Raw genomic sequence first — 16992 nt, forward strand, 5'->3', positions numbered from 1 at the left:
ATGCAACAGAGACAAGTCTAAGTAAGGCTGGATAAAAAAGAAAAAAAACTTAGACATTAAATGAGAAACTTGGGAAAAGTGACATTCTTAAATTGACACCAGAATATAACAAAATATTCAGCAAGAAGTGTACTATCACTAAAAAACACCAGGAAGAAACCAAGAGAAGCGACTCATTATTTGATTTATCTAATTTGAGCTGCAAAGAGCAAAGTGCTCAAATTCAAAATACGTAGCTCTTGGTGATCTGACAGAAACCTGGAGGAAAATATAGGACAAGAAAGAAGTGCATTCAAATTTCCTCCTTCTCTATATAGCACACTAAACTTACTATAATCTTTCCATCCTTTGTCTTACTGGTTTCCCTTCCTTTGTTACTTTCAAACTTTGGACAAAGCTGTGAAAAAGAACAATCTACTTGAGATGAGCTCATGCATATTTATAGCCTCAAATAGTTTTCCAGTTTGCTTGAAAGATAATTTATCTATAAAAGAAAACTGTTTGAATTTATTGTCCCATACATTCGTATCACCTCGAAAAGGGCGGCATAGAAATCTAATAAATAAATAAATAAATAAATACATACATACATACATACATACATACATACATACATACATACATAAAATAGGAAAAAAATTCTGAGTACCTCTCCTATCTGTCCCCCTTTTCTCTCTCATTTGTTTCTCATTTCTCCCTCGTCCTCCATTTTTCTCTCATTCCTTCCCTCTCTCACTTCTCTCTTTTTCCATCCCTGTCAATTCCTCCCTTGTGTGTGTGTGTGTGTGTGTGTGTGTGTGTGTGTGTGTGTGAACTCTTGAACCATTTCCAAAAACAGGTGAGGGCTGGTTTTTCCCCCCTGTTATTATTTGAGTGCTTTTTACCATATGCTTTAAATCAAGAGTCACTTCTCTCTCTCTTTTTTTTCTCTCTCTTTCCTCAAATTCTCTGCCTTAATCATTTTCTCATTTCTCTTTTTTCTTCCCTTTTTGCTCTCATTTCTCTCTCTCTCTCTTCCTTCCTCTCTTCTTTCTCTCTCTTGCTTTCTCTCTCTCTCTTGCTTTCTTTCTCTCTCTCCCCTCTGTCTCTCTCCCCCTCTTGCCCCCTCTTTCTCTCCTTCACATCCTCCTCCCCCGCTGCCATGCTGGGGCTGCCCCCTGGAGCCGGAGGCGACGGGCCCGGCATCGGCCCACTTTGCCCTGGTTTGGCCGAAGCACGAGCTTCACCTCCTCTTCCGCCGCCACTCTGGGGCCTGCCTGCCGCCACCGGGTCCCCTCCACCACCCAATCCCAGTACAAGACAGCAGCAGACTGCATCAAGATGGAGCTGGCCACTGTTAACCAGATAGGAAGAGGGGGGGAGAGAGAAAGAGGGGAGAGAGAGAAAAGGGGCAAGAGGGGGGAGAGACGTCAGCTCAAAGCTCCGCAGAGCTGCTGCTGCCGCCTGCCCCCTTCCATCCCAGTGCAAGTCGAGCCTCAATTACTCAGGGAAAGGGCGGAAGTGCCTGATGGGCGCCGCCATCTTTCCCTGAACTGGCAGGGACAAAGTGGAATGGGGAGTGTGCAGTTTTTCAAATGAAGAAAAACCTTGTCGCTCCCCGCCCCCAACTCCGATGCCCAGCTCATCTGGGCAGCCTTGGAAAAAGGCTGCGCTGGGGGTATTTTTCTGTGCTCACCAGTGCAGGCGTGCACCTTAGAGGGAACATTGCTTGTGTCTAGTTGTTTAGACACTATAGAACAGTGCTCTATAGCATCATTTTGAGGGTAGGAGTTGAAACAATTTACAACCAGGATGCATGGGATCAATAAATATTTTCCCCGCCCTCTTTTTGACTCGTGCAGTATGCAGATCCTCAATGGAAGGCAGGTTGGTAGCAATTGTTTTTTCTGCAGATCTAATTATCCTCTGAAGTCTGTGTCGGTCTTGTTGGGTTGCTGAACCAAACCAGACAGTTATAGAGGTGCAGATGACAGACTCAGTGATTCCTTTGTAGAAATGTATTGGCAGGTCCTAGGGCAGTTTGAGTTTCCTGAGTTGACGGAGAAAGAACATTCTTTGTTCTGCTTTTTTGATAACATTTTTGATGTTAGATTACCATTTTAGGTCTTGAGATATGAGTCTAGGTTTAAATTGGGATTTTGTTCCCATTAAAAAGGTGGGGAGGGAGAGAGAGAAAGTGGTTTTAGTTTCTAGCAGACTTTCTGGCCGTCGCAACAGCACTGAAGAGCAGGCAACAAGCCCAGGTACCAGTCTGAAGGGGTGATTCCACAATAGGTTTTTTGTGCTAATTTGTTTTGTACAATTAACAGAGCCAACTTCTGATATTAACTCTAGGAATTTGTTACAGTCATAAATCTTGAACCGTTGTAATAACAAACATAGTGCCAGCTGCAAACTTTCATTTAGAGAATGAGAATATGAATTTTTCAGATACTTTAGAGAAAAATCATCCCAAAGTAGTCAGATTTCAGGGTCAGCCAAGTATTCTAAGAAATTCAAGGTACAGTGGTACCTCTACTTACAAACTTAATTTGTTCCGTGATCAGGTCCTTAAGTAGAAAAGTTTGTAAGAAGAAGCAATTTTTCCCATAGGAATCAATGTAAAAGCAAATAATGTGTCCTTCACAGGGAGGGTGGAGGCCCTGTTTCTTCCCAGGAGATTCCTAGAGAGGTCCCTTGGAGGCTTCTTCCCACCTTTTCCGGCTCTATTTCCTCCCAGGACAATCCTAGAGAGGCTCCAAGGGGCTTCTCCCTGCCTTTTCCGGCTACAGTTTCGGAGGCTCGGGTTTGTAAGAGGAAAATGGTTCTTGAGAAGAGGCAAAAAAATCTTGAACACCTGGTTCTTATCTAGAAAAGTTCATAAATAGAGGCGTTCATAGGTAGAGGTGCCACAGTATTGGTTACCACTTTAAAACCCCTGCATGGGCTAGGCTATGAGAGGAACTGCCTCATCACAATGGGATTGACCCTCCCCTCTCATTCCAGGAGAAGCAGGGGTGAAATTTGACCACCTTGGCCCACCTAGGCCAAGACATTAGCGATATTTTGCCTGGATTGTTTTGGGGTGGGGTGGGGGTTCCATGCTGGAAGTGGTTAGTGAACTAGGAGGAAGATCCCACCTCCTCCATATTATATTCTGTTTTTTTACTTATTCAATCTGCTCATTTTAATACTTAATTTTAAAAATATTTTAACATCTTCCACTTCCTTTTACAATATTGGTAACCGTTCAGAATTGCTTGACAATGAGATGGGCAACATATAAATTTCATAAATCAATCAAACAAAAGCAGCATACTGATAGAGATGTAGACAGGTAAGAAGGTAGAAAGAGCTAGTTCATCCATCATTACATTTATATAAGAAGTTAAAAGCAGTTTGTTTATGCTGCTGTCTCTCTAAAGATATTTCTAATTGAAAAATGCAGGTGTATGGCACATGCTAATCATATGGCAGTAATCTATAAATTTATGAAGGTTATACTTTTCTGCCTGCCTAAATAGGCAGGAAGTGAGAAACAGAAATTGAGCAATAAAATAAATCTTAGGTAAATTTGCACAGGACACATGATTATCAAATAGAGGGATTTGGGACACAGACAGGCCTGGTTGTGTGTATATAAGGTAAGCGAGAGAAACACAGCAAGTGGCTTTAAGAAGACAGTCCTACTTGATTAGATTAGATTAGATTTATTGGATTTATATGCCGCCCCTCTCTGCAGACTTGGGGAGGCTCACAACAATGGTGAAGAACAGCACATAGTAACAAATCTAATATTTAAAATCTAGATTACAGTTTTAGATTAAAAGTCCAAAAAGAAAACCCCAATATATAAAAAAACAACACACAATCGAATCATACACAAAAAACTACATGGACAAGGGGGAGATGTTTCAATTCCCCATGCCTGACGGCAGAGGTGGGTTTTAAGAAGTTTACGAAAGTCAAGGAGAGTGGGGGCAATCCTGATCCCTGGGGGGAGCTGGTTCCAGAGGGTCGGAGCCACAACAGAGAAGGCTCTTCCCCTGGGTCCCGCCAGACGACATTGTTTAGTCGACGGGACCCGGAGAAGGCCAACTCTGTGGGACCTAACCGGTCGCTGGGGTTCATGCGGCAGAAGGCGGTCTCACAGATAACTTGGTCCAAATTGACAAATAAGCACAGTAAAAAGGCAGAAAGGAAGATAGACTGGAATACCTAGGTTGTAATAGAATTTCTCTACTGATGTTGTAGTGAGTAGGCTTAGATTTCCAAATCCCAGTGGAAAGATAAATGCTTGCAGGAATAAACTCTTGCTTGTGTTTGTCTTTCCATTAAAATAAATCTAATTTACTTTTGAAAATATATTGGACACTTGGGTCTCTTGGCTTTTCTTTTAACAGCAAAATCATGCTACATGCACATAGCAATCCATGCATTTTTATAAAGGCTGACCCCTTTTTGGGGGGGCCACAATTTCTGGAATGAAACACTACTCTGAGTTGGCAAATGTATGTTCAATTTTCAAGAAAAATAATACAAAAGCTTCTGTGAACAGAAATCTTCAACAGAGCACATATTAAAATATACTGGATTTTCACTGTAGTGTAGGTTGGCTACACTTCAGTAGTGGATTCTAAATCCTTTTAATACTGGCTCATGCACGTGAGCGCACACTGCTTTTGCACATGCACAGAAGCATCCTGGGCTATATTGTGTATCTCTTGCAGGAGAAGGAAAAAGGGGCATTAGCAAAAATAATTCCCACTCATTCTAAACTCTAAAATCATCTATTCCAGGGCAGGGGCAGGTTCCTCTTACCTTTTCCTACCAGTGCACTGGCTGGTGAATTTGGGGAGTTGAAGTCCACAAGTCTTAAAGTTGCCAAGTTTGGGGACCCCTGCTCTAGGAGAACCCATTAGCACTAAGTAATGAAGCATCTTTGGTTCTAGGAAGGATAAATCTTAAGAAAGAGCAGCCAAGAACAAGAGGCAGAATTTGCAGGGAGAGGCAGAAACAAAGGCAAACAAAACACCAGCTAATTGCAGCAAACATCCAGGACTCTTATCAACCAAAATATTCAATTGACCCGTAAACTAGGAACATGAACATGATTAGCATTAGGAACTCAGCTGACTTCAGATAGAAGCAGTAATGGAATGCTGCCCCCATCAGTGTGTGTGCATGCGTGCAGTGGGGATAGTAAGTTTATGCACTATTTATTGAATACTTAATAGTTTTTTATTGTCCTTCCTTCTCTAGTACCTTAATTACTTTTAAAACAGGAAATAATTAAGTAGTATGATTTTATCCATAAATGCTTTAATCATTTTAATCATTATCTAGAACTGAACTTTTGTAACAATTAAAGAAAATTGAGCTACTTGCCTAATCTGTTATCACACTGAACCTTGTGGGTTCAGTACAAAACCTTAAAATGTTACTGTGCTCCTCAACAAATAATGCTGTCTATCATTTGTCCTTTTTGTGACTATTAAAATAATGTGACTTAATCAACTGAAAAAGAGTCCAAGCACCTATTTGAAAACTTATCTTGGTTGGTAAGCCATTCCCACCCAGTTATATGACCTTTAAGCCACCCCTGGTCACATAATTGTCAAGTCACACCTAGCCAGTCACATGACCATTAAGCCACACCCACAAAATAAGCCACACCCACAGTTTGGCAATAAAAATTTTGGCAGCCCATCACTGGATAGATGGCATCCAGAGTAGATGACTGCAGCATTATTTTCTTCTGATTAAAAAAAAAATATCAGGTTTAGGTGACGAGGGATATGTAGTAATTACATATAATTATATAATGACATTTTAAAATTCCCTCCTAAAAATTATCATATCCCAAGTGAAGGACTGTAGGTGGTCACTTAAAAACTCTTCCTTTTGTCTCATGAGTAAATTTACTGTTAGTAGATCAGATGGAGAAAACATCATTAGCTGTATTTGAACTTTGAGCCAGCTTGATGTAAGGAAATTAATACTGTAAGGGAATTACAGTAGACTAAGGGATAAACATCTGTTAAAAACAAGATTTTGGAACAGTATAAGTATTTAAACCAGATTATCCATGTCATCTCTAGCTCAGATAAGAAGGAAGCTTGTAAAGGATTTTGAAAAGCCAGGGGCCTACTGTGTGATAAATGGTATACTTTCCAGATATATTCCAGAAATGTCATGTGGGCTGGTTTCAAGATAACAATTGGAGATTGTCTTTCTTTTCCTCTCATTCAGCACTATACATCAGAAGAGGTTGGACAACCATTTGTCTGAAATGGTATGGACCATGCAGTGAAGGGCTAACCAAATTTTTACTACCACACTGTGGGCATGGCTTATGCAGGATGCCCTGCATTTTCTTTCAACATCTTTCAGTTGAAAGAAACAAATCAAAGGAAATATTTCTTCACCCGGAGGGTCTTTGGTTTATGGAATTCACTTCCAGAAGAGGTCGTGACAGCTGTCAGCCTTGATAGCTTCAAGGCAGGATTAGACAGATTCATGGATGCCAAGGGTATTGGTGGTTATTGAAATGGATGTCCATGTGCTGCCTCTATGTTGGTTGAGGCAGTCAGGATTCCCTTGAGTACCATTTGTTGGGGGTTCAAGGGAAAGGGAGGGTCTTGCCTTCTCTTTCTGCTCAAGATCCCCATGGACAATTGATGGGCCACCATGTGACACAGAATGCTGGACTCGATGGGCTTTGGACTGATTCAGCATGGCTCTTCTTATGTTCTTTTGTTCAGTGCAAATTGGGTGCTCTGATGTGGAGCTCCATTTTTGCTACCCCACTGCATTACCCCTGCCATCTGGGCAGCAGCCCACCCTTGGGGCCATAATAGCAAACCTATGGCATGTAGCGCTGTCTCCAGTTCAGCTCCGCTGCGTACCTGCTGCGCATGTGGGAGATGGGGTGCGTGCAAATGTGGGAATTGGGATGCATGCAGGGGGGGCACATGCTGGGGCCCACACAAGCATGCATGGAGAGGGTATGCACATTGCATTTGGGGGTTCAGGTGTGCACTTTGGGCACTCGGTCCAGTTGTACATCTCCACCCCATGTCCAGTCAACTAAGCAGTGGAAGTGATGTGCCGGTGCCTGGAGGCTGTTGGGGCCTGGATGGGTGTCAACAAACTCAAACTCAACCCAGACAAGACGGAGTGGCTGTGGGTCTTGCCTCCCAAGGACAATTCTATCTGTCCGTCCATTACCCTGGGGGGGGAATTATTGACCCCCTCAGAGAGGGTCCGCAACTTGGGCGTCCTCCTCGATCCACAGCTCACATTAGAAAAACACCTTTCAGCTGTGGCGAGGGGGGCGTTTGCCCAGGTTCGCCTGGTGCGCCAGTTGCGGCCCTATTTGGACCGGGAGTCATTGCTCACAGTCACTCATGCCCTCATCACCTCGAGGCTCGACTACTGTAACGCTCTCTACATGGGGCTACCTTTGAAAAGTGTTCGGAAACTTCAGATCGTGCAGAATGCAGCTGCGAGAGCAATTATGGGCTTCTCCAAGTATGCCCATATCACTCCAACACTCCGCAGTCTGCATTGGCTGCCGATCAGTTTCCGGTCACAATTCAAAGTGTTGGTTATGACCTATAAAGCCCTTCATGGCACCGGACCAGAATATCTTCGGGACCGCCTCCTGCCGCACGAATCCCAGCGACCGGTTAGGTCCCACAGAGTTGGCCTTCTCCGGGTCCCGTCGACTAAACAATGTCGTCTGGCGGGACCCAGGGGAAGAGCCTTCTCTGTGGGGGCCCCGACCCTCTGGAACCAGCTCCCCCCTGAGATTAGGATTGCCCCCACCCTCCCTGCCTTTCGTAAACTCCTTAAGACCCACCTTTGCCGTCAGGCATGGGGGAACTAAAACACCTCCCCCTTGCCCATGTTGTTTTGTTGATTGATTGACTGTGTGCCTGTTTTTTATATATACTGTTTTTTATGAGATTATTAATTTCAATTGGAATCTGGATGGGTGGGCATTGGATTTGGTATTGTGTACTGTACTGTTTTTTATTATTGTTGTGAGCCGCCCCGAGTTTGCGGAGAGGGGCGGCATATAAATCCAATAAACCTAAACCTAAACCTAACCATAGGTTCTCCTGCTTTAGCAGGAGATTGGATTAGAACGGGGGTCTCCAACCTTGGCAACTTTAAGCCTGGTGGGCTACAACTCCCAGAATTCCCCAGCCAGTAAAGCTTGATCTTTCCAGTTTGAAACACTGGAGGCATCTCCAACAAAAGCATGTTCTAATGGGTCAAATGCTTTATAGAATTACATGGATATTAAAACTATTATGGCTGTAGAAGCATGAAGCATGGCATAAATCATAGTTAACAAATGTAAAGTAATTTTACTAATTATTTAAATTAGACATACTATTTTAAGCAGTGGATTTGGATTGAGATATCTGGGCTCAGATTTGGTGACTTTGAATCAGCCACAATTTTTCAGCATATCCTATTCTATTATGAGGAAAGAATAAGGGCTGAATTTGACATTGAATTCTTTGAAGGGAAGATGATCATTCTGTCTTTCTATCACTCGCACACCATAATGGAAATGCCTTTTTTTTACTTTTTGTATTTCTTAAGATGCTCACATAATAAACTGAATATATGAAAAACGGCACATGTAGAGATGGTATGTTTTGTAAACGAATGTAGTTTCAAGCTTTTAATATTTACTGCGGCCTTGGAAACCTTTTTCATTGGCTTTATTTGTGCGTTATAAGCATTGCATGAAAGTTCTGCATGGGACTTTGTCACTTAAATATTTGTGAGTTTACAATTGTTAAGCATACTAAAATGTAAGTTAAAAAGCTGAATAAATGAATAACTAGGAAATGATGTTCTAGCATCTTTTAAAGAAAAAAATAGATCAACTAAGATACAGTGCATCTTGGATTTGTTCAAATAAAAGCTTACAGCACAAATTGTATGACCAGTGGGGGGGGGGGACCTCTAACCAGTTAATTGGCAGGATCTGTTAGGGATCCATTAAAAATAATGGGAATAAGAGTTAAAGGAAGCAATAGCATTATGCTAGGGAGAAAAGATATTATTACTGCCTCATATATCTGCCTATTTCCTGACTGTGCACTTTTTTATGTGTTTAATCAGTAAATTCCATTGAATTCTGCTCCCAGAAAAGTCAATGCAGCATTGCAGTCTATGTGATTTAAGGCATAAACTAAACACCAGTTAGAACTGAGCCATTACTCATAACCCAATTTAGTGCTGCTGTCTTTAATGAAAAGTTCAGGCTTAATTAATAAGATAATAGATTATGATGTTTTCAGCAGTCCCACTGTTATATACATATATTATATTTTCATGTGATATAACTGGATTAAAGGCGGAAACCTAAAATTGGGCTTTAGTCATACCAGTTTTATCTTTACTTTAAAACTATAGCTATTTTTAAAATAAATAGATACATAAATTGCATTATATTCTTAAATTGAACAATTTGAAAATTGCTCTAGTAGTCTCTTCATATTTAAATAAAAGAAATCTTTAGATTATTTATTTCAATCCAGTTCTTTAACTTAATTCAATCCAGTTCTTTAACTTAATTTGAATTTCATGCTATAAATTTTTAAAGATATTTATATTTTATCTTCAGAGTGGTAATCTAAATCATTACAGAAGAACAATACATAGGAAGTCTTTATAGCCCAAAGCAATAATACTTTAATTCAATTAGAAAATATGACTGCCTTTGTTTAGACATATAATTTACTTCGTTAACTAAAATGTTTTGGAAGGAATTGCTTGCCATACAATAGAAATGTTCAATTTTTAAAGACTGTTCTACAGCAAAATACATATGGATCTGAAGACTCACTAGGAAAGTTATATTTTAAATATATGTCAGCATCTATCAATGGAAACTGAACACATTTTTGCTGATATGCACTCTGGGATTACATCTAAATCAAGTTTACCTAAAAAAAAAGTTTTGTTATAAATGAAAGGAAAGATTGAATATGAATATGAATTATATTATTATTATTATTATTATTATTATTATTATTATTGTTGTTGTTGTTGTTTACATTATTGTTATTATTAAAATGTACACTTCCTATATCTGAATAACTGAAGTTAACCAAGATAAAATTGGTTCATGAAAAGTTATATTTGGGTGTATTTGACTGAAAGTATGGACGACAGCTTTTCTATATCGGAGAGATTAAAAAATGTGATGATTCACTGCCTCATATGATGTGGTCATGTAAAATGACAAGAAAACCAGAATCTATTTTTAAAATTTAATGTGCAAATCCATCAATAACGTACCAGCCATATTTTATATGAAGATTGAATCAACTACCTATCTCCCTCCCTTCCTTCCCTTTCTCCCTCCCTCCCTCCCATCCTCCCTCCCTCTCCACACTCTCTCTTTCTTCCCATGCCATTTTTAAATACTTTCAGCTTTGCTTAATGAAACCTAATTAGTTTCTCAGTCCAGAGCACTACTGAGGGGAACAATAATGCCAATGCTCTTTTTACTGCTGCCAGATTGGGCTCAGAATGATTGCCAGCATAACACTTCTAACAGTCATAGCTATTCTACCCTTGTAAGCTTTCTGACTGCTAGTTCACATATTGATTTTAATTTTAAGGAAGTAATATAAAATATAGTCAGGCCTTAAGCTATAAACTTGTAGCTTTAAAAAAAAGTGAGTCTTTTTTTTAATAATAGTGTTTGCTCTGAATACCCTGTCTCCCACAAAATAAGATATCCCCTGATAATAAGCCCAATCAGGCTTTTGAGTGCATGGCAATAAGGCCAAGTGTTTATTTCAAGGTTCAAACAAATATAAGGCAAGGTCTTATTTTTGGGAAACCAGAGGAGCAGAATTCTAAAGGTGCTTAAGATTCCAACGAGGTCAGCTGTATTATACATGGGAAATATAAGTTTACTTGTGAATTTCAGCCTTTATTTTGGACATCTGTGTTCTTCCTCCTTCTCTAACACAAACACACCCACCCAAAATTTAAGCCAGATGTGCGTGAAACACTAACCTGTTAGTGGAGCTGGGAAGGCAATATTCACGAACACCCTTCCCCTTGTAGCCCCTTGTTCATTCCCTCAAATCTGCTCTGGAGATTTCATAAAATGAGTCATAGGGACTGTAGGATTTAGGGAATATGACCGTTTATTTATTCATTTGATTTCTATGCCGCCCTTCTCCTGAGACTGTCCATCAGCTTCTCCCAGTTAGAGCTCTATTAGATCTTGTTACCTCAGCAAACACGAGCCTTTCTATCACTAGGTCTGGATTCAAATACAGTGATACCTTGTCTGACAAACTTAGTTGGTTCCAGGACGAGGTTCTTAAGGTGAAAAGTTTGTAAGAAGAAACAATGTTTCCCATAGGAATCAATGGAAAAGTGATTCATGCGTGCAAGCCCAAAATTCACCCCTTTTGCCAGCTGAAGCGCCCAGTTTTGCGCTGCTGGGATTCTCCTGAGGCTCCCCTCCATGGGAAACCCCACCCCCAGACCTCTGTGTTTTTGCGATGCTGCGATTTCACTGAGGCTCCCCTCGCTGGGAAACCCCACCTCCAGACTTCCGTTGCCAGCGAAGTGCCCATTTTTGAGCTGCTGGATTCCCCTGCAGCATCACAAAAACACGGAAGTCCAGAGGTGGGGTTTCCCATGGAGGGGAGCCTCAGGGGAATCCCAGCAGCGCAAAAATGGGTGCTTCGCTGGCAACGGAAGTCCAGAGGCGGGGCATCCCAGCGGCGGCGGTGGGTTTGTAAGGTGAAAATAGTTTGTAAGAAGAGGCAAAAAAATCTTAAACCCCGGGTTTGTATCTCGAAAAGTTTGTATGACGAGGCGTTTGTAAGACGAGATATCACTGTATATGTTGTGCATTTGTTAAGAACTATTTGAGTGCATCTTAAACCACGTATAAGTGTAACCCTGAAACTGTCAGTTTCATATGAAGGCTAACTTGGATTCTAATTCTAGAATACTTAAAAACATAATCCACTAAATCCATAGCAATACATTCCTAGGTCAACCCATTTGGAGGCTAAATAAGAGCATTTCATAGAAGTAAAACAAACGCACCAATGTTTTGACAGGGCAAGAATAGAGGTCAACCTTTTCAAGAGTGTTATAAAAGCTATACAGTAAATAGGAAAGTTGCATGTGCAACTCTTTGGTTGCTGTGTAGTTGGTGCAGGGTAGGAAAGGATTTTAACAAAAAAACCCAGATTAGTTAAACTGAAAGATGGAGATGACAAGTAAATAGACAAACAGAATTTGGGGAGAGAGAGTGTGGAATCTTTACCTAGACCTGGTTATAGTTTAACTGGCCCCTAAAGATAGTGGGGGACTAAATTGATCAAAACAAAGGTAGCTCAGGGAGGAGACAGGGTACTAGGTCATAAGGCTCCAACTATGGGTGTGGCAAGGGAGAGAGGAAAAGAAGAAAGAGGTTAGCAGCAAGGCAAGAGGATCCCTTGGCGGAAAGACTATTCCTGTGGAAAAGGTAAAGAGAGAAGGCACAAAATTTCCTGCAAAGGATTCTGGTTATTGGTTCAGGTCAGGTAGAACCTAAGAGGTGGGAAATTTCACTTCTGAGAATTGGCCAAAGGATTTGGCTGGAAAAAGAGGAAGAGAAGCTGAGAGAAGCCGACTGGAGACTTAGCTTGTGTTGAATATTTTTTAAATGATGGGTTTTTAGATGCTTTTTTTAAAAAAAAAAATTAGATTTGTTACATTGTCATGTTGTTATTATAATTGTTGTGAGCCGCCCCGAGTCTCCGGAGAGGGACGGCATACAAATCTAATTTTTTTAAAATTATTATTATTATTATTATTATTATTATTATTATTATTATTATTATTATTATTATTACTATTACTAATATTATTACTACTACTATTATTATTACTATTACTATTATTATTATTATTATTACTATTACTACTACTACTATTATTACTACTACTATTATTACTACTACTACTATTATTATTATTATTATTATTATTATTATTATTATTATTATTATTATTATTACCTAAAAGGAAGGTGCCTGGAAGACAGGGAGGGAATAACAGAGTTGGAAGGGACCTTGGAGATCTTCTACTCCAATCCTCTGCTCAGGCAGGGAACACTATACAATTTCAGACAGATGGTTATCCAATCTCTTCTTTAAAACCTCCAGTGTTGGTTGAACTGCTATACTAATTTTTATGCCAAGATAAATTACAGTGAGGATATTTGCCAAGGGATAAAAGGGAGTGGGATTGTTTAAACAAGATACCGAGGGAATCATCCTCCTTGAGATCAATAGCTTCACACCATCTGATAATATCATTCTACCTTTGTTATATTATCCACCCTATATCTGTATATCATTTCCTGATGATAGAAGTTAAAGCTGTAAAAAGATTACAATTGGGGAGATATTTACCCCCTTATTTGATATCCCTGGAGGAAGGGAAGGATATCACTCCATAGAGTTCCCCCTGCTGGTGAAAGATTTGATATTTGTTTGATGAGAATAAATTCTGAAAGATATTCTGCTTTGAAAATCTCTGGGACAGGGGAATCAATTCCCCAATCCAGGAGCATTTGTGTTTTAGCAGGGGCTACTTAGAATATGCTGGGGGAGAAAATAGGAAATTGGTGGATACTTTTTATCACATTGTCTTATTTGACTGAGACAAATGTCAAATAATATCCATATAATTTATTGCATGTTGTAAATTGCCCTAAGTCTGCGGAGAAAGGCGGCATAGAAATCCGACCGAATGAAATAAATAAATAAAATATTCATTTGCCATGTCATATGTGGTTATAGTTCAGCAAAAGTCTAATTCTTTTTTTATCAGATAGTTTCACCATTTCCAAACTGAAAAAAAAATCCTAATTTCCATTTATAATCTTTTTATTCCTTGCATTTTATAGCAGCATACAAGAAATATTTCAACAGCTTCCTTTTTCAGCAGGGGAAGAAATGGTCTTGCAAAATTATTACCTCCCTCTCTCTATCCCTCCCAGTAACATGACTAATGTCTTCAGTCAGTTTACAGAATCACAGCATTAAATGACCTTTAATCATGTTAGCTAATAATAAACTGGACTATGGCTGAATTCAATTTTCTGTGCTGCTCTAAATAAATCAGTAGATTAGCTGGGCAGAAATACAACTTTTTTTCATTTGTTTATCTTAAGCTATATGCTGAAGGGTAAGAGAATAGACTTTTCTCTTTAAAAATAAGTTATCAGGATTTTAAAATTCAGTGGCTCCATTCCTGTTACTCTGGTGAGGGTGGATGCTATAATAAAGCAGAAATGAAGGATTATATTGAAAATATAATTTTACTGAAAGTTAAAGAGTGAAAATGAATACAAACAAAAATAGAATAAGTCATTGAGTAACGGTGCCATCTAGACCCGGCTAACAGAATATGAATGATTTTTATGTTTATGGGTTTTTAATTGGTCTTTTATATTGTTTTTTATTGTTGTACACTGCCCAGAGTTCGGAAGGAGTTGGACGGTCTATACATTTAAATAATAAATAAATAAATAAATAAATAAATAAATAAATAAATAGATAGATAGATAGATAGATAGATAGATAGACAGACAGATAGACAGACAGACAGACAGACAGACAGACAGACAGACAGACAGACACAAACAAACAAATAATAAGAAAAAAACTCTACAGGTTAACTCATTGTAATATATACTTGCTTCTGTTCAACCAATTGAATAAAACAGTCCTCAAATATTTGGGGAGTAAATGATCTGCAATGAACCTCACTACTATATTTATGTCCTATCTTTGAAATGAATTGAGAAGAATCCATACAAAACGCTGTGCTCAAAAGAGAGTTGCCCTGCAACTCTCTGGAACTTTGTATCTATCAGCAATGGATTTCACTTACCTTTGCTACCTGTTTAGAGATGTGCATGTCCATGATGAAATCCAGGCTGCTGCTACCAGTTCGGCTGAACTAGGGCAAACTGGTAGCAACTCACCACTGGTATCCATGCATATGAAAATCAACCCAAGGCTTTCTGCACATGCTTTCATAATTATTGATGGAATAGGTTGTACGAAATATCCACCTAATTTATTTCTATCAGTAGGTAACCAGATGTCTTAGCTGAAACACAAATACAGTAGACTTGGTATCATGCTGCTCTTTCCTTCAAATACAGTACAACAGAGATATAATTGGCCAAATACAATTTATTTATTTATATTATTTATATATATTTGTCAAACAATTATTGGATGGTAATTTGTATAAACATAAAATTAAAAAAGTAATGATAGAAAGTAATGCTAAAAGACAATAGGACAGTAGGACAGGGACAGTAGGCACAATGGTGCACGCCCCTTACAGACCTCTTAGAAAGGGGGAGAGGTCAATTGTAGGTAATCTAAGGTTAAAGGTTTTGTGCTAGTGCATTCCAGGCATTGATCACTCTATTGCTGAAGTCATATCTTTTGCAGTCTAGTTTAGAGCAGTTGACATTTAGTTTAAATCTATTATGTGCTTGTGTATTGTTGCGGTTGAAGGTGAAGTAGTCACTAACAGGAAGGACATTTTGGCGTATGATTTTATGAACTATAGTTAAGTCAGAACAGAGACAACAGAAGTTGTAAATTGTCTAATTGAAGAATTTCAAGTCTGGCGGAATAAGGTATTTATTATTATTATTTAGATTTGTATGCCGCCCCTCTCCGCGGACTCCGTGGACTTTTGTTGCGGGAATCCTATTTGGCTAAATAGTAGAGCCTCGGTGGTGCAGTGGTTAGAGTCCAGTACTGCAAGCTACTTCTGCTGATCACCAGCTGCCAGCAGTTCGGTAGATCGAATCTCAGTGGGCTCAAGGCTGACTCAGTCTTCCATTCTTCCAAGGTCGCTAAAATGAGGACCCAGATTATTGGGGGCAATATGCTTACTCTCTGTAAACCGCTTAGAGAGGGCTGTAAAGCATTGTGAAGTCTGAATGCTATTGAATGCTATTTCTATTTCTAAATACTATTTTGCTAAAAGTTTTCTTTCCTTTCCCCCCCTTTTAGTATGCATTTAATTCAGATGGACTCAGTCCAACGTTGGATGGAAGACTTGAAGCTCATGACTGATAGTGAATGCATGTGTATTCTTCAGTCTAAGCCAATCAGTCTAGAAGAAGATGCGCAGGGCGAATTTCCCATTTCATCACAACATGGTGCCTGTGATAACTTGCAATTGTTGCTGAAAAGAGCTTGGATTATAAGTACTGAGCTGACCAGGATTGTTCAAAAACTGGAGAAGAATAGATGGCAGAGGGTGCACAGCATGACAGTACGAGTCAACTGCCATGTCCGATCAATGATCAATGAATATAATACATTCACAAGGAATTCTTGGGAAGAAATGCACCAGGTAAAGTCAATGTAATATGAAACTATTACTTAACAGTCTAGATAAATATTAAATAACTACTTTTAAAAACAAGGAAATCTAGAACTCCATGGAACTGGAAGGAATGAGTTGGCATTTATGTGGGTGCATAAGGGACCATCTTCTGCCTTATGTATCCCAGTGATTGGTTAGGTCCCACAGAGTTGGCTTTTTCCAGGACTCGTCAGCCAGGCAATGCCGTCTGGCAAGGCCTAGGGGAAGAGCCTTCTCTGTGGCGGCCCCGGCCCTCTGGAATCAACTCCCTCCGGAGATTCGTACGACTCCTACTCTCCCAGTCTCTTGTAAGGCATTGAAAACACATTTCTGCCGACTTCTGGGGCCATTGAAATTTTAACATCTACACTGACCTATGACTAAAGAATGATAGGATGAATGTGGATGATTGGTTTTTAAATATACTGCTGAAAAAATAAAGGGAACATTTAAACAACAGAATATAACTCCAAGTAAATCAAACTTCTGTGAAATCAAACTGTCCAGTTAGGAAGCAACACTGATTGACAATCAATTTCATTTTGTTGTCAGCAC

The 16992-nt window shown here is 39.5% G+C and overlaps 1 protein-coding gene across 1 annotated transcript in view; it reads left to right on the plus strand.

The window, feature by feature from the left end:
* The window catches only part of INSC (INSC spindle orientation adaptor protein), a 123664-nt gene that overhangs the window by 30577 nt on the left and 76095 nt on the right, over positions 1–16992 (plus strand). Inside the window, exon 5 of the mRNA XM_070743927.1 lies at positions 16080–16425. Coding sequence (XP_070600028.1) covers positions 16080–16425 — 346 coding nt within the window. The remainder of the gene's footprint in view (positions 1–16079; positions 16426–16992) is intronic.

This window comes from Erythrolamprus reginae, chromosome 1, assembly GCF_031021105.1.
Source record: "Erythrolamprus reginae isolate rEryReg1 chromosome 1, rEryReg1.hap1, whole genome shotgun sequence".
NCBI classification, from domain to species: Eukaryota; Metazoa; Chordata; class Lepidosauria; order Squamata; family Dipsadidae; genus Erythrolamprus; species Erythrolamprus reginae.